The following is an 18,408-nucleotide window of genomic DNA, read 5'->3' on the forward strand; positions in this document are numbered from 1 at the left end:
CATGACGTCAGGTGACGTAATAGTTTGTTTTCGTGTGAGATTTCGTCCATTACGTGTTAAACATTGTCAAAGCTGTCTCCTATGTTGGTAGATTGGACTCAAGCCGCTGAATAAAGAAGTAAACGCCTATATTTTCATCATTGATGCGCCTCAGCTCTAAATTGTGTTGCATTATAATTCCTAAAAGCATTTAAATGCATCTTTTCCACTGCCTTTTTCTTTTCTCTTATCTATCAAATATTTTGTACGAAACACTCACAAGATAGCGGTACCGCTTGTCATTTGGCAACAAGGACGCAACCAGGTGCGTGGTCAGCCAGGGCAAGTACTCGTTTTGGCGCACCCCTGTAATGTTGAAAGGTGGAATTTGCGCACCCTTTCCCCCCTCTGGGCCAGCTCATGGGGGCTGCCAGATCCGTGACTCCCCACAAGGGGTGGGCTGACAAGGCTCCAGCCCTGGGGCCCGGGACAATTTTCACCATTCTTTTGCTTTTTCACGCTATAAATTCATCATAATGGGGCCCGTGAAAGTGTGTCGGGGGGGGGGGAGGGCCGTGAAAGATCCCAGTCTAGGGGCCCTGCTCTAGGATGTGGGGGCCATGGACTCCCCCCCCCCTACTTAATAGCGGCCATGTTTGGCGATATAACTTGACCAACAACATCCCCCCCCCACAAACACCCTAATTTGGTTATGTTCTACGTGGTTTCAGATATGCTGTGGGTGTTTCAGCACCCCCGGTATAATCAATTCGTTGAAAGAAATCTATATCAATCGGAGTACCCATAGAGGTCTAAACTACTTCAAAACACCCGCATGTATTGTAGAAACGTCATTCTCACGCACGCCCCCCTGCAACCACGATCATCTTTGCTATCTTTCATCTATTGTCAGTATTAAATCTATTTTTTACCTGTGTTGTAGATTATTTGTAACTCAGATTTCACGATCATGGCTTAAGGAAACCAATATCACTATAAATTTCAACATTGGTTCAGGATAGGGGTTAGTCCCGTAACTAGGCTGGGACAACCATTGCCTCGAGCTGTGAATAGAGCCCAACACAAAAAATAAAATATTTATATTGCATGATAATAACTCTTTTAGGAAGGGGAGCTGTTAAAGTCTGGGGTGACGTCATTCGGAAGAAAAGAGGGAGAGAGAATCAGTTACGACAAAATGGCAGTTGGAAGTTTCAAAAGACGTGCTAGGAACAAGGGAAAACAATAATCAGCGCCATCTGGCTGTATTTTTTTTATCAAAAAGAACATTCTAAAACAACAACTTAACAAGAAATGCAGAACAACACAGCGTGAAAAAAGTCACCAAGTTGGCGTGGCCCTTATACCGAAGTTGTTCCGGCCCGAGAAGACATGCTATGGTCCTGCTAGTGGTTCTGAAATTTTTCCGACGTGGACTCCATTGGCTTTGTCATTGTTTATCCATTGGCTTCCCTGAATACTCCTTGTAAAGAATAATTTCAATGCATTTAATTGCCACAAGACAGCTATAGTATAAACCCTTTTAGACAGTTTTGTTTCTTTGACAATATAAACATTCAAAAGCATGACAAAAAGTCTCCGGACGTCTTTCTTGTCGAAGAAAAAAAATCGCTAACACATTGCTGAAAAGATATAATGGACTCCTAAAAGTTAAGCACGCGATGGCTTATATAACATAACGACGCACACTCCACTTTAACCGCGTCCTTCTAGATTGGACGGTTAATGGAATACAAATGCGTTGTACTCGGGCGCACAGTCCTTTCATGTGTATCTTTCAGCACACAGTACTGCCAAATGTTGTCTTACCAAGTGATGCTGCAACAATGGATATAACAGCGGCGAAAGTCACTGAGGGTGGTAACCCTGATTGACTAAATCCATATCTCTGGTCTGCTGTTTGACTTGCTTGGGAATTGTTTTCGTAATCGGTATATTGCTGTAGTAGCTATATACATATACACGGAATTGACAAGTGACCTCCGCAACTGTTACTTCCAAGGTTGCATTGTCACTTTGTAGTACACTATCTGCTGGTGCTGAGTGCCGACGGCTCCACGTGAAGGGACTATGGGCAAGTACCATGCGTTTGTGTTCTGCTAACCATGCAATCTAGAGGGGCAAGATTAAAATGGTGTCGTAATGTTACATAAGCTGTCGTGTGCATAACTTTTGGAAGGAAGTGTGCTATTTCTGTTAAAACAAGGAAATTATGAAAGCAAAAATGAATGCCAATAATAAACAAAACAACATTCTTTTATAAAAGATCAATATTGAAAATAAAACAAAAAAATAGCTAACGGAAGAAAAATTATGGACTGGGAAGAGAAGCGCCAATAGGCTAGAATGGGAGTCGCCAAAGAAAAAAAACAGGAATTATACTTAAGCTGTTTTTTGCAGGCGCACAACAATACACCAACTCTTTGCAATGTCCTAGATAGAGGTTACCGATTCCTCTAGCAGCCGCAACGTACACTTTGAGAACTGCTGGTTTTGGACCAAATAATATTTTTTTGATCCACAACATTTACAATTTTGTTATATATGAAGGGTGTTCGGGAAGTAAAGATACAATGGCTATTATTTGTTCAAATTGTTCACTAGTGCATGCGTTATTTTTCTGCATAATTGCCAACACTGTCCCAACATGTATTTGGTTTCTGTGCACCCCCTGGTGTCATAGAAATATGCCGCTGGCCACTGGAATAACATTTTACTTTCATTTTTATTGTGCCATTGTCATGGGTGTGTTGTCCCCCCCCCCCCCCCCAACATGATTCTTCCATAAAAGAAACAAATGGGAGTTCTCGAGCATAGATGGCTTAAGAGAGGGTGCAAGGGAAGGACCGTAGTGTTCCTTTTCGGGGGTCCCCAGAACAGACTTTTCCTTGGGGCCCTTCTTGAAAGGGTAATTATTATGCAAAATAAGTGAATTTTTTTTGGGGGCCCTATTGCGAGGGGTGTGGTGCACCTGGTTAGCAGGTTATAAGAGGGGGCAGCTTAGCCTTTGATGTCTAAATTTGGACACCGGAATTTAAAAAAAAAAATCATCCGAGTGTAAAAATTCACTTATCACCACACTTTTTTAATAATCGTAACTCGGCTACGGAGGTGAAGAAACTTGCTGGAACAGACAGGGCCTGAAAACGTAATACCAGAATTTACTCTATTACAAGAGGCAAGTATGCATTTCGATCAACATCAGCTTTAGTAGAGCTGAAGCAAGTGGTGGTTTTGGTGCCCCCTCTACCCAGTCATATTTTCGGAACAGTCGAATGAAATAAAGCTGAGGAAAAAATTTGGCTTTTTACTTGTCTACTTTACCATACATCAATTCTGGCAATTTCCAACCATTGGAGTTTGGTGGGAAATGAAGGTGCCAGTGTTGGTAGGTGGGCGGGTTGCCCTAGGCTTGGAGATAAAGAACTTATTTTCTCGATGTTCTTTCTTGAATTTGAATCTGTGGGCCTTGATGGCAACCTTCATGGTGGAAGACGAGCATCTACTCACTTGTCTGGTGTCTGGACTACGAGAAATGCCTTTGAATAAATTTCTCGACATAAGTCACCTTATAAAACTGGCTCTTTCTTCGCAGGATAAGTGTAAGTAACAATGTCTCGGAGCTGTAATGTGGACATTATCCCCACAAGGGCGGGACGGACCTCATAATTTTTTGTTTTTTCACGCTATAAATTCGCTATACCAGGTGTCCTGTGAGTGCCAATGTGGCCTTTATCTCATCAACCGTCCATTGTAGAGGTATGATTCAAGTTTAAAAAATGCTCAAAAGGCGTTCAAAAATCACCCTGTACTAGTTTTGAGAGTGAAAATGCAGTGTGTAACAAAATAAAAAAATACAAATTTTTATACGGGTCCTCCTGTGATCTAACTTCCAATTAAAAAGTTGTTAACCCTGTTTCTCCCGATGCCAACAAAAAAAGAGAAAACAAGTTTCAAAGTGTAATATCTACTAAGATATTTGAATTCTGAAGCAAAAACTAACCGACAGCACTCCTTTCGTACTTTTCTCCGAGCATTTTTTAAATCAAAACTATACCTCCATGACGGACGGTTGATGAGATTATGGCCGCATCAGCACTTACAGGACACCCTGTATACAAGGGTCAACCAGAGATCCCAACCAAGGGACCCTGGCTATGGGTGGGGGAGGGGGAAAGCCATGATCTGGCATAATTAAGAATGATTAAATAAATACACTGCATCAAAACGAGAAAGTTTCTTTAAAAGCAGGACGTATGGTCATGCGCATTCTGCTTTGTAAAGAGTTGTGTACTGAAAAAAAAAAATCCCAGGGTCTCCTAGGCTAAAGCCCTGTCAGTTTCTGCATGAGTCATCTTCAGGGCCGGCATATGAGGCTCTTCACCTGAGCGGCAGGTAAGTTTGAGCCACCACTGAGGTCGACACTGCATGAAGGATGTTCAAAACTTAGCACTTGAATATTTTTGGGAAGTGCGTTGGTGGCCTTTGCTGTGTGAGCCTGAGGACATCACTAGCCAACATTTCCCCCTCCATTTGAATTTTGAATGTCTTGTTGACAGTTTTACAAGTTAGGCAATATGCAGCAGCGTTGATTGTGATGTTGGGAGGTATGAAGGCGATCAGAAGAACACCACCTTTATTCCCACAAACAGAAATGGCGTTCCAGTAGTGATTTTTTTTACATACTGAAATTTTGGTTTTGGATTTCTTTCCTTTTAACTAATGCAGGAGATCCTCAAACTGTGTTCTACAGCACCCTTGTGGCCCCCAACTTTTGTCAGGCAGTGCCGTGAAGCGGCGGCTCAGACAAACCACCTTCAAAGCTATTCTTCGTAAGACTAATTTGGGGAGCCGCGGATAAGCGTTGATTAGCTTGACTAACAACCCTTGTAGTTTCCTTATGTTCAGAATACGAATACCTCTGTTGAAAGGACGAATGTGCTTGATTGTGGTGCACAAGCTTATCAGAGGCTGTGGGCCAGATACGCATTATTTCTGCCTGATTAACCAGTTAAAAATTTTAATAGAAAGTAGTAACTTCTCTCCGTAGGTTTACAACAAGCAATATTGACATTTTCTTCTTCAAGAACATTACGTGATTACGTTACAACTAGAAATGAGTTTGTTTTAAATTCTAATCTCCGTTTATTCTATTCGTGCGTAATCCACACAGGTTAGAGACTTTCAGAATGGAACCGCCGTATCCACCAGTGCCTAACGCACCTCCTCCGGCCGGCCTCATCCCACAGAACTACCCGAACGAAGCACCCCCGATGGGATACCCACAACCAGGAGGGTATCCTGCTCCCGGATACATGCCGCCACAAGGCCAGTACCCGCCAGCGGGATATCCCCCGGCTCAAGGATACGGACCAGAGCAGCCGGGCCAGTATGCTCCAGGTGGATACCCGCCTCCTCAGGGATATGCGCCGGAGCAGCCAGGCCAGTATGCGCCAGGTGGATACCCGCCACCGCAGGGATATGCACCGGAGCAGCCGCCCATGTACCCGTCACCTGGTGGATACGCTCCTCCTAATGGATACATGCCTCCAGCTGGCCCGATGACAGAGCAGCCTACATCTACTTCTGGTTATCCGCCACCTGGAGGTAAGTTAGTCGATTTTCTCTCATTGATGACATAATCTGAATCTCCCATCCCCCATATATCTATAGCATATTTATTTTTCAGATTGCACATAGTTTGTGCAAAACTTTCTTATGCATATAAACCGGGGATGAACGGAATTGAACGCTCTTGTAATTTTTGGCAGAACAGGGTTTAAATAGTAAATCCTCACCTTGAGTCATTGCTGGACTACATTACTGCAAGGCACTGGACACAAGGTTTAAGGTTTTCAATTAGAACATCTTGAAATTCAGTTGCATGTTTTTTTAACGGTACAGACCCGCAGCAGGTTGAAGGAAATCGCTCCATCCATAATAAGTGCTATTTAATTGATATTTGATAGTTTTTAATTAATATTTTCACTTGTTATCACGTTACTACCAAGTGTCTTCCCGATACTCCCAGATGTAATGCAGTATCGCCATTGAAAGCTGCCTGCCTTGTTGTTTATGCCGTCATCTACGCAAAACATGCAGTTGTGGCCGCTGGTACCATCTGGTGGTGATAGGGGAAGTGCGGATAGTATGAAAATCTGGTATGGTTTGGCAGTGATTGGCTTCCTCTCTTATGGCTGATTGCATATACATGACAGTGCCGACATAAATTCTTTGCACTTTTATTTCTTCATCCATATTCAGCTGCCATTCACAGTTTGTTGGTTAACTCCACCTGGGGGTTTAAGATATCTTAACCTTGGGATACTTTTTCACCAGTCCTCCATGTTTTACACCAGGCTGCTTTTTCCATTGTGTAAGGCCTCCTGAAGTGAAGGAACAGACGAGTTGACATCTAACACCCAGCTATGGTGAATTCACTCTCAGTGTCTGGAAATACGAACTGGCGATCCATGGTGGTGATAGTTTTAATCTAAATTTGTCAAAATTTATGAAATCTCAAATGTAATTGTTAAAAATTTTGTGAAAATTAAAAACAATGATTTTGAGTTCAATCTTGTTGTTGGGTTGACTCGTGATGCTCATTCAAGATCCCAGTTGTGTGACAAGTGGTCCATCGCAATTCCGGGGACTTGGTTCTAACACAATTTGGTTTATTGATGTTAGGAATCGTGCATGAAAACTTTGGTCAAAAGGTTACAGGAAATACTCGCTATAAAAGTTGGGTCAAAGGTTACGGGAAATACTGACTAGAAGAGTGTGGTCATAAAGTTACATTAAATACTGGCTAGAAAATTTTTGTCTAAAAGTTATGGGAAATATTCACTAGGAAAAGTTTGGTCAAAACGTTATGAGAAATACTCGCTAGTAAAGTTTGGTCAAAAGGTTATAGGAAATACTGACTAGAAAAGTTTGGTCAAAAAGTTATAGGAAATACTCACTAGGAGAAGTTTATTATCAAAAATATAGACATCGCAGAAGTATCATAATTCTGTTACTTCTGCTATGGCGCTGTCAGTAGTGGGGTCAGTGACCATATCTCATGTATAGTAAAAATCTGTGACTTCTGTGGTGTATCTAGTCTGTTCCAGAAACTACAGCCTTCCAAAGCAGCAATATCACCTACTTCTGGGGGGGGGGGGGAAGGGTAATGCTGTTATAGAAAATACGGCAAATTCCAGGTGGTCATGGGAACTGAAAAAATCAGTAGTGGCACCTAAGCGCTTCTATGAGAGATGATTTGATTCTGAGGACAATGCGAAAATTTCAGAATTTATACATTAAGTATTTCTACCCGCATGCAAAAAGGTCACTAGGGGCCAAAAACTGAAAAAATTATGATGGCCCCCCCCATTTTTATCAGGGGGAAAGAAATCTGCTTGGCTGCTAGGGAATTCGGCCGACGCCTAATTTATTTATTTATTTTCTTAAATTTGTCAAGTCCTGATATAGAATATGATTTAATATACAGAATATACAGTTTCGCTGTGGAAAATCTGCTGGGCTGAACAGATCATACACATGTCATCATTTGAAGTTTCACAGTATGTTGAGGAATTGGCTGATGAAATTGAGTACCAAGTAATTTATTATAGGATAGAATAGGTGGCAACTCTCATCGAACTATTAAGCATCCTCGTAAAAGTTTGCACCCTTCTGTATAGCTGGCCTCAGGAAGTACACAGCTAATCTACTGAAAATGTATCCTCCTCTCCCACTGACTCCTGTAAAACGAGGAGAAAATTTTAAGATTGAGCACTTTCTCGAAAAATTCATCTGATCACTACCAACGGCCCGTAATACGGAAGTCATTGTAATGGTACACACGTGCTGCAGATGGAAACTTAAAATTAATATCAACTTTAAAGCACTTATAAAAAATCAAATGTTTCGTTTCCATCTGCAGTGGGTCTGTACCGTTACATCATGAATGGAAGACAGAGAGGGAGGAATCACAAACATTCTCTACTTAAAAGCCTTGAAAAAATATATCGTCCGTACAAAAATAGAGTGCGTGGTCTTGCGGAAGGCTCCCATGATTTTGTTAGAAAATATTTGGTACAAGTTATGAAAATTTTAAATAAATTTCTGTCATATAATTTGCAGATCAAGGAAACTGGATGGTACGCCCAGTTGGACCGGTATGCCCTCCTGGCCTTGAGTATCTGACGATGATTGATCAACTGCTCATACACCAGAAAGTAGAACTCTTAGAAGGTACATATATATATTTTTTAAATTTAAAAGATCATTTTGCCTTTACCTAAACCAGGATGTGCTCCCGAATATTTTTGTGGTATCGACCATTTACGTTAATTGGTTAGAATCTATCTAGCTGCGAGATGTCTGAGTGAAAACAACCAATGTCGATTTAGCCCTCTGCTCACGCTATCAACCCAAAGATTTCGTAACTTGTCGCTGTTATCTATTGTCAGGATTTGCAGCATTGAGCCTTCTTAAGCAAGCCAGTGTGAACTAATGTATCCGGGAAAAGGACTCTGTATTATTGGTATCGTATCGATTGGCTCAAGTTTAATTTATATAAAATTTATTCATGAATAGGGAAAAGTTGTTTTCTCTTCTCCATTTGATTCAGCAAAGTATTATATGGTAATCTAAGCCATTTTTTAACATATGTGCTCACCCAGGCACGGCTCACTGGGGCTTCTTGTTGCACGACGGAGAGCATTGCTCAATCTAAGGCATGGCAGTGCATCTTCACTGCCTCTTTCCTTCGCTGGATGTCAAGGTTGGCTCCTTGAATGAAATTACAGTAGAACTCCAATTATCCGAATCAAATGCGATTAGACCCCATTTAGATAATCAATTATTCGGATTATTCACAAATAATAGTTTGTTATTTAGTAAAAAACAAATTTTGCTTTAGCATGTAATGTAATTCAATGACTAGAAAAACAATTTTGTTTATATTTTGTACTCACTTGTCAAGCACGTTATATTCACAAAACTACCCACATTGAAAACCCCCAATCTTGAACATATAAACAGGGCTTGAAAGCGATAAGACTGATGACTCATCGTCTGTGTATCCACCATGGGCGGAGATATGGGGCGCATTGCCCCCAGCATCAAAGGCGGAGCCGACTGATCTAATGTATGTGGTTTTTTTTTTCATTTATATCATCATCATGTTCCCCCCCCCCTCCTGGAGGTAGACTTTCAAGTCTATCACCACCTATGGTATCTATCTACGCTACACTAACACCTTTTTTTATCATTCACTGATAAACTTTTAAAATGCGGATTTTGCCGATTTATTTTTTTTCCCTCTCAAAGTGATTCGGATAATTGGAGTTCTACTGTACCACCTGATCGACTTATATGTTCAAAGTTTTATGTCTTATTTTTTTAATAGGGCTGCCATTTTAAATTTGTTTTATCTCTCTCTATGAATTCTCTTTCCAGCATTTATCAGTTTCGAGACGAAGAATAAATACACAGTCAAGAACAGCATTGGGCAGAGAGTCTACACCGCGAAAGAAGGTAAGAACAACGTAGATTCTCGTAAATGGAAGTTATATTTTTGACAACCCAGAATTTTAAAACCACGTGGTTTCACAATAAGTATAACCTATTTGATGATTTGATTGAGTTGATATGCATACAAGAAATATTTCTTTATTTTTCAAGTCCTAAAATCATCTATTTTTTTTTATTTATTTGTCCACGTCATCAACGAACAGATACAGACTGCTGTACAAGGAATTGCCTCGGGCCGATACGTCCCTTCGATATGAAGATAAAAGACAACTCTGGGATGGAAGTCATCCATCTTTACAGGCCATGCAGATGTGATTCGTGCCTGTGTCCATGTTGCTTGCAGGTATTCAGAATCATTTATTGAAATCACAAGAACTATTTGTAGATTAGCATGTTATTGACATATTGCAACAATATTTTAAAACTTGATGTTTCTGCAACTTTTTGCATTTTAATGAAAGTCTGATCACTTTTTCGTCGTGCTCGGAACTTATCACAATAAAATTATCTACCTCGGACGACTTTGTTGATTGTGAACAATCTATGCTTCTGCTAACCCCCGTGTGGCTTGGAAGTTGACTTGTTGGATGAATTCTACTACTTTACTGCACACCAACTCCGGTTATATATCGCCATATGGCAGTTTCCAACCAGTAGAGTTGGGTGGAAAATGAAGGCGCCATCTATCGGTGAAACTCCAGGCTCAGTAGATAAAGAACTTTTTTCTGATGTTCTTTAGCCGTATTCAAACCCGTGGACCTTGACGGTAACCTTCATCATGAGTATCTTACCACTGCTCCACTTACGTGCTTATTGGGTGAGTTCTGTACTTTTCGGTTTAGATACTTTCAGCACAGTAACTAGGATTTTTGTGAGTGGGGAGAACCCAAACATGATTTTACCACTTTCAACACTGTGAAATTTGATTATTTTATAACAGTATTTTTTCTTTTGTATGATCTGCCCCTTGTTATAGGGCCGCTTCCGATCTTTCTTTTTTTTCTGAGCTGGAACTTTCTCCATTTTAATTCTAATAAGTTTGATAAGATATTTGCCTACAGTAGAAATTGTCATTGTCACCTGCAATGTTATTGCATTGAAATTCCTGTGTACACCACTGGGAATGACGAAGCAAACGATGCAATACAATTGAACGAAATAGAATAATAATTTCAAGAAAATCCCACAGTAATGAATGCAAAGAAAAGAGAAACGATTCATCTCTGTACAAGATTGTAGATATGTGGTGTGGGCATGCCAGTACAGCAAAGCTGAGTGTCTGACCAATAAGACAACCGAGCATGAACAAGATCTGATTGAGATAGCGTCTCACTGCAGGCATAGAAGTCTGGAAAAACCAAATGTTTATCGTGACCTCATCAGTTTTTTAACAGGTTACTTCTGAGCTGGGGGATTCTTAGCATACCAATGCTCACTCTATCTGTCAGATCCCAGAAGAGCAGCCCAGCAGGTAAGAACGAAACCTCTTAGATAACTTGAAGCTTTCTAAGCTGTTCAAGAGTAATCGCACATCCATTCTGCTGATCCAATTGGTCTGGAGGAATAATTCCCTCTTAACGCACACAGAACAGTGAAGCTAAAAATCCTGTAACGCTAGTGTAGACAACGTCAGATATGCTTGATGTTGAAGTCATCCTAACATTTCGCTGCAGATGTATGATCTTGTACCAGAGATTGCCACATAACACCGAGTGGTTATCACACCATGGTGTGATGTCATTAACTCAGAGTATTGCTCTTTGTGCATTATCACAATTTGTCCCCTTTATCTGCTCTAGAAATTACGATATTGTCATTTTGTAGTTGTTTGATGCTTCGACGTTCGTCCGGTGAGTAGCCTACTGAGACCTTGTTGTTCTTTCGCTCATTATCCACCAAAATGTTGGATATGAGATTTTTCAGGGTGTCTTTTTGTTCAGGTAGAATCTTACTGCGTGAAACTGACTTCACTATAGGGGCAATGAAATTAATTGGGTTGAATTGAGGTTTGTCGCAGAAATTAATTCCCAGTTCTAAGGCTTTAGTTTGCATTTCTGTCAATTGGTTAGCTGTTAAATTAAATATTTTAGCTTTATTAACTAATGGGGACAAGGAAATACTATTAGATTTCAATTTAGAAAATTTCTTGTTAAGGGTGTCCTGATGACGTTTGGACTCTTTCACAGTTCGCCAGTATGAATTTTGCTCTAAGCTATACATTTGAAGTTGTCATCATTCTCATCTAATGTTAATAATGTAATAAATTCTAGGCAGTTATCAGCATGGTCTTGCTGTGTTTTGATCTTTCCCCAACTACACAGTGACCCTGACAAAGGTTCGAGGTGCACAGTTTTTTGAGAATCCGTGGCTTAAACAGTTGAATCCATTTTTTTTTTTTTTTTTTTTGTAAATTGTAGCATTACATGTTTCATGGTGTACAAAGAAAGAATAGAGTGTCTGTGATGTTAGTCATACTCGAGTTTTGACCGAAACTCTTTGATTCATTTCAGAAAATGGAAGTCTTCTCTCCTCCAGGAACTTTGATTGGGTCAGTCACGCAACAATGGAGCATCCTCAAACCGAAGTTCACTATCGAAAATGCAGCTGGAGATGTTGTGTTGAGGATTGAAGGACCCTTTTGCACGTTTTCGATATGCGGTGATGTAGAATTCAAAGTGAGTATTATGATTTAATTTTTATTTTCCCGATTTTTTTCCCTCTTTATCATTTTATCCCAAGATTATCACTTGTTGCATGAAACTTTTCTAAAGAATTGAGTAAGGAGAATGTCAAAGTTGCATTAACAATGGTATTGAGATTGTGGTATGGTATTGAAACTTCAAACGACACTAATTCTGTGGAAAGTCACTCTTATTAATCAAAGAAGGCATCATATGGATGGATTACGTTTATTCCGTTGATATACCAGCGCATTTGTGCAGCTTTGTGAAATTCTGTGTATTCTGCACCAAAGGAACTCGTAAAAGATGTTTTTGATGATTGTGCTTCATTGCGTGTTAAATTTTTGTATGGGAGGGAAATGTTCCAAATTTGTAACCCACAAGCACTGTTAATTTACAGAATTACAGTGAAATCTCGATATAACGATACTATGTGGACCATGAAAAAATATTGGTGTAGAAGGATTATCGTTCTATTAAGTATTGTTGCAGCGAGGTTTCACTGTGTACTGCCATTTAAGAAAAAAATGTAGCTGAGTTAAAGGTCAGTCACCCTCAATTGTATGAGGAAGTTTTGATTTTTCCTGAGCAGGAAAAAAAATGGTTGTCCTCAGGTCACATTGGCCCGGAGGGAGTATCCATGTTTCATGGATTGGTGCTTGTGCAGTCAAAATGGCTCATAATTTAACTCATGAACAAGAAATAAAACGTTTAAAGATGCTACTAGAATAAGTATACACTATTAAGGAAGATATTTCCAACAATGGACAACAGATTAGCAAACACGATTTGTTCATTGGAGGCTGAAATGAAATCTGATGAAGATAATTTTTTGGAGCTTTTTTTTTTTGCTCGTTTATTCCCCCCCCCCCCCTCGCACTTTTGTGAAAGTGAAAGCATCAATTAATTGATGCAATTACAATCAATTCATTACCTTGTGAAATGATTAATAATTCTCTGTGTACAGCTTAAAAGAAACTGAATATGGTTTCAAAGCTCGACATGAGTGCTAGTGTTCGTGAGGTTTGTGTGAATTGCTCGTTTGTTAAGAACGTGGTAGCTGTTTGAAGAACATTGTTGGCGTGGAAGAGTCTCTATTAATGTGAGCTGTGTTATTTCTGGACTGTTTCTAGTCTCATGAATCAGTAAAACGTCATCCCCATTAAAAATTCTCACCGCAGAGTACAACAGTACGAATCTTCAATCATTATACTTTACTCATAGTTTGAAAAATAAAAAGGTGATAGCAGCACTATAACAAGCATTGCACAGAAAAAACTTCACGTTAGGTTCACAACACGCACACACACATTTCAACGTGTACCAATTCGTTAGAAGTTTCGCAGAGGAATATGGACGAGGTGCATTTGTGGTTTTTATTAGTAGTATTAGCGTTGATTTGGCAGTGGTTTTTCTTAAAATAACTAGTTTTTGTTGCTAGTCGCTGCACTGTTTAAGAGTTGAAGATTTCTGTTCTTGTAAAGCAATGAAATGCAAGCTTGCAGCCGTTACTTTATGTTTTACTCTGGGAGCCCACTTATTAAGTTGCTTTACTGTCAAGTTTGACAGTAACTAACAATTCTACTACTGTCGATAGAGCATGAGAAACTAACAATTAGGAAACACAACTTATTTATTACAAACTGCAGAGTTTCTCCTCCACATTTTTTACAGTTCGACGAGGATCAGACTCGCACTTTATTGTTGTCAGCTGCTAGTTTGCAGAGTATCCTGATACTTTGAGAACGTATCCATCATTTTGTTGCAAAATTCAACATGTCATGTTTGATAGCTGACAGTAACATAAAATACATTTTCACTAGAACGTGCTTGCCGTTTTATCAATAGGATCTAGTATAAGCTGTCCAAATTTGGTGTAATTCGGATTATAGCACTGTTAGCTTACTAATGTGTTTTCTGTTTTTGTTTTCCCCTACTAGGTCTTGTCTAAAGACGGTGCCGTCGAAGTTGGTAAGATTAAGAAACAGTGGTCTGGATTGTTGAGGGAGGTATTTACAGATTCTGACCACTTTGGAATCACTTTCCCGATGGACCTTGATGTGAACATAAAAGGAGTTCTTCTTGGAGCTTGCTTTTTGATTGTAAGTTTTATGGAATTCAATCGAAATTTTTATTGTCAGTAATACAGAGTCCACTTTTAAATGGCCATAAACGGAAAATTACTGGACAAAATGTTATAAAACTTGGTAATAGTTTACAGGAGGTCATGTGATTCAATTTCAGTGTATCGCATCCTTCTGCCGTAAGTCATGTAGCCATTGCGATTTTGCATAATCCCACAAACCGTTTCGTTTCAGAAACTGTTAAAAACATTTTAAACTGATGTCTAAGTAGTCGAAGTAGGGGAAAGGGTCACTTCCTTCTGTGTGATCAAAACGACCGTTCCAGTACTTCTAGGGGAGGGGGTGTGAAAATTCCGGTAGTTCTATTTTAAATTATTTAAAATGAATTGATTACTTGTATCTAACGACGAACAGTCATATCTTGTTCATATTGAAGCAGATGATAATGGTGTGTAAATTATTATTTTTCCTGACTACTGTTATTCTCTTATTGTAGGATTTCATGTTCTTCGAAAAGTCTGGGAACGAGGAGAGCGACATGCCTGGCATGTTGTAACAGACGTCGTTGAAGAACTTGTTTCTGTTATTATGTGTGTGTATTACGTGAGTTTGTGTGTATGTTTGTTGGGCTGTTTCTTCTCGACTGAGAGCTTAAGTTTCTACTGCGGAGCCGTGGAAATGGACATTTAATTCGTCTTTTTACCTTTCTTTCGCACATTCTCTCTTGCTTTTCTTTTTTTTAAAATCCTAACTTGAAAGTTTTACACATTCGATGTACCCGATGCTTATTTTTGTGCCCTTTTTTTTATGTACGGGTCGCTCGAGTGAAACAGAGACGAGGATGACATCTTAAATATTTGACTTGTATGTATGAAATGTTGCAGCACTGCAAGGCTTGGTTTAGTGACAGCACGAAATGTATCTAGTCTGCCAAGTGGAGAAGAATGTTTAAGTGTGAGTATTGTATATCCAAGCCAGTGCAATGAAGTATGGTTTAGTTCCTATGCAAAAGAAGACGTTTCAGCAAGTGAAATATTTTTTTCATTTGCAGAACATGAATGAGTAACATGCGTTTGAGATGAGTTTCGAAAACTTACTAGTGGCGCTGGAGCTGGAAGTGCTGTGGGTGCTGAAGGTCCCACAAACACTTGTAGAATAGGTCTGAACACCCCAGCATTGATTAAGAAATCATATTTCCTACATGAAGCTCAATGTGAAACACACATGGTATAATTTCCCGAACTTTTTGTACCATCGCATACTTCAAAAAAAATTTCTCATTGCCTTTCAACTCATGTGTCATCACATAGGATCCTATACTAAATCCGAAGCTTCTACTGCCCCCCCCCCCCCGTCCTAGGGAGGAGGGATATTGCCTATTTTGGGAAATACTGAAATACTTAGCCACAGGTTTGAAACACTTCTGATGACATCCCCCACCCCTGCAGGTTATCAAAAGAAGGCTGTCAACCCATGCCTTCTTTGTTTTTGGGGGGATTTGCAGGATGTGTCTCTAGTCAAGACTCTTGAAATTCTCACTGTTCATTTGGAAACAGCGTTGCCAAAAAAAGAAATGTATACCTCCTCATTCGTAGAGAGCACTCAATTTTCCATGCCATAAGGCTACTAAACCCCAAATTTTACGGGTAAAATTTCTTTTAGTTAGCTATGGACTGGATGGGTATTGAAGACAAAAATTCTGTATGCTTCTAAGTTTCGTCACAGGTCACAAAAAATATGTTTTCCATGTACACTGTTTTCACAAATGACGAAAGATAAAAGATTAAATTTTTCGGAAGCATAGGAATCAAATTGTATCACATTGCACTTCCTTGGATGCATTCACCACGCTCACGCAACCGCTTGCTTGAATGAAGGTTCTTCTATTCTCCATGCATTGTCTCTGTCCGTGTTATTATATCAATCACTGAGCCATGCACTGCTGACACCTCTTGGTCATCCTGTCAAATACTTTTTTTCATTGTTAGAGCTTCGTATATGTTTCATTTGAATGACCCATAAGCAGTGAAACGTCTTTGAAGTGGCCACCTTTCCTATATAGCCAATTTCTTTTTGACTTGAAATGTTTCCAGCGTTATATTAGGCCACCTTTTCGAACAGCTGTCTTTCCTAGAAATGGGGTGTGGTAGCAACAACCCCCCCCCCCCCGATAAGAAAGGTTTTATTGCATTTACATGTCTTTCCTGCTTATTGTGTCTTTTAAATTGAACAATAGATATGTGCGTTTATGTTTTAGATTAACGTTGACGAAGTTTCGAAAATTTGAGAATTTTCATCACTACACTGCAAGCTTTTTTTTTCTCCAAACACTACCAAGTACCATGGTAGAAATGGGGCGTTGGTAGGCATGATCAAATCTTGGAAGGTTGGGGCAGCCATGTGTGAAGATTTTAGGCTCTATGAAGCAGGCAAAAAAACACCCATGCACTGTAATGTTGATTCGAGTTCAAAGGTTTTGTACAAGCTCTCTAATATTTGGTTTAACTTCAATGTACAAATTTAGAATTTGACTCGATGAAATCTTACTAAGTAAAAAACAAAATTTGGTCCATACAGTTGTTTGAGGCCGACATTATAGGCGCTGCATGCGAATTCTGTGCTGTTGGGTCATTGTGATGGATGAATTATGAAGCGTTCATGTGCAGCTGGCAAGTGAAGACTGGATTTTTCCTCGTGCGATTCTCGGAAGGTGAAAACATTATGAAGCAACTTCTACAAACTTTCGTTGAGAATTTGTATGTTCTGGATTATTGGTAAGATCTAGATAATCTGAGTTTTTATGTCTTTTCGAATCACAAATATGTTTATTCTTCATCCAACTTTCGATACCCCACTTGAATATGTACCTCAATATTTTGCACTTTCTCCTCAGATAGAGAGGACTACGTTTACCTGAACTAACACCAAAGAAAATATATGTATGTTGTTTGTTGTTACAATATCGGCTTCGAATCAAAGGGAGGAAAGAAAAGGCTAAGACTGTTACTTCGTAAAATATTTTATTGTCTGTCTTTAAGAGAAATGTTCCTCCATTTTTTTTTTTTTCTTTGTAATTAGCTGAAAAGCAATATGTAAGGTTGACTTTGCGAGAGTTTAATCGATTCAAGAGAGAGAAAATTTATTTCTCGTTTACAATGCATATTTTATCGAATTTGGGCAGTTGAATTATATAAGGGCGAATCAAATGGAAACTAAACAGGAGCCACAGAATGAAATGACAAAGTTTATTTCAAATGTAATCTGTAAAGCTACACAAGCACTTGTCCCCCCCCCCCCCACTGTTTCACCGACCGGTGAATACCCTGCTTGTGGAAGTCCTTTGGCTGAGATCAAAACCAGTTTTGAACAATCTCCATGACTTCACTGTCGAAGTAAAAACTGTGATCCAAAAGCGTGAAAGTCACGTGGCGATATAGATCAAGGTTGCACGGTAGGTGTTCCAACACTATTCATCGAAACATCACCAACGTTTTGATAACAGGGCAACTTTCTAGAGGTAGAGCAGGAGGGTGTATGGAAGGCAAAACTCCTACTGCGGAATGAGTTTGCTCTGGGCAGCCGGTACGTGGTGTGTGCTGGCAGTCAGTCAATAGTACCGACTCGCCAGGTAATTGCGTTTTTCATCTGTGTGTGTGTGGAATATCGTCAGTAAAGAAGAGCAACACTGTTATTTGGCTTTTTAGTGTCAGAAGAAATTGGAGTTCATGAAGCAGTGTACGTAGAACATGCACTCCTTGGTGAAGTTTTGGTAGGCAGTGTTGGAACACTCACTGTTGCCACCTAACAAATCACCACCAGACTCCACAAACAGAGCTAATTGCCACCAGACTCCACACATACAGCTATTTGTCACCACACACACAACTAACCTCTACCAGACTCCACACGCGGAGCTAATTGCCACCAGACTTCCCATACACACAGCTAATCGCCAACAGACATATAGCCAATCAGAGCTCGAGACTTGCAATTGAACCAGTCAATAAAACTCTTCTACGGGAGATAATGTACAATGCCTTTCACACCTATTGCACAGACCTACTCGTGTTTAAACCTCTGCAGATGCCCATCACAGATGTGAACGAAACGTCAGAAAGTGA

The 18,408-nt window shown here is 39.8% G+C and overlaps 1 protein-coding gene across 1 annotated transcript; it reads left to right on the top strand.

Annotated features, from left to right (window-relative positions):
• On the top strand, positions 1-17,934 carry scramb1 (phospholipid scramblase 1). Its single transcript, XM_089248288.1, has 8 exons — positions 1-118; positions 5,174-5,607; positions 8,128-8,238; positions 9,448-9,525; positions 9,726-9,865; positions 12,033-12,197; positions 14,144-14,305; positions 14,784-17,934. Exons 2-8 carry the CDS (start codon positions 5,190-5,192, stop codon positions 14,841-14,843), a joined length of 1,134 nt encoding a protein of 377 aa, XP_089104414.1. The 5' UTR covers positions 1-118; positions 5,174-5,189; the 3' UTR covers positions 14,844-17,934.
• The last annotated feature ends 474 nt before the right edge of the window (positions 17,935-18,408 follow it).

The sequence above is a fragment of the Pholcus phalangioides genome, unplaced genomic scaffold (genome assembly GCF_987345545.1).
Source record: "Pholcus phalangioides strain wild (caught in Gottingen) unplaced genomic scaffold, Ppha-v1.0 ptg000020l_1, whole genome shotgun sequence".
Classification (NCBI taxonomy): Eukaryota; Metazoa; Arthropoda; class Arachnida; order Araneae; family Pholcidae; genus Pholcus; species Pholcus phalangioides.

Coding starts and splice junctions, on each gene's coding strand:
- scramb1 (XM_089248288.1), top strand. CDS start 5,190: ATGGAACCGCCGTATCCACCAGTGCCTAACGCACCTCCTCCGGCCGGC. Junction 8,239..9,447: donor GAAAGTAGAACTCTTAGAAG/GTACATATATAT, acceptor TTCTCTTTCCAG/CATTTATCAGTTTCGAGACG. Junction 9,866..12,032: donor TGTGTCCATGTTGCTTGCAG/GTATTCAGAATC, acceptor GATTCATTTCAG/AAAATGGAAGTCTTCTCTCC.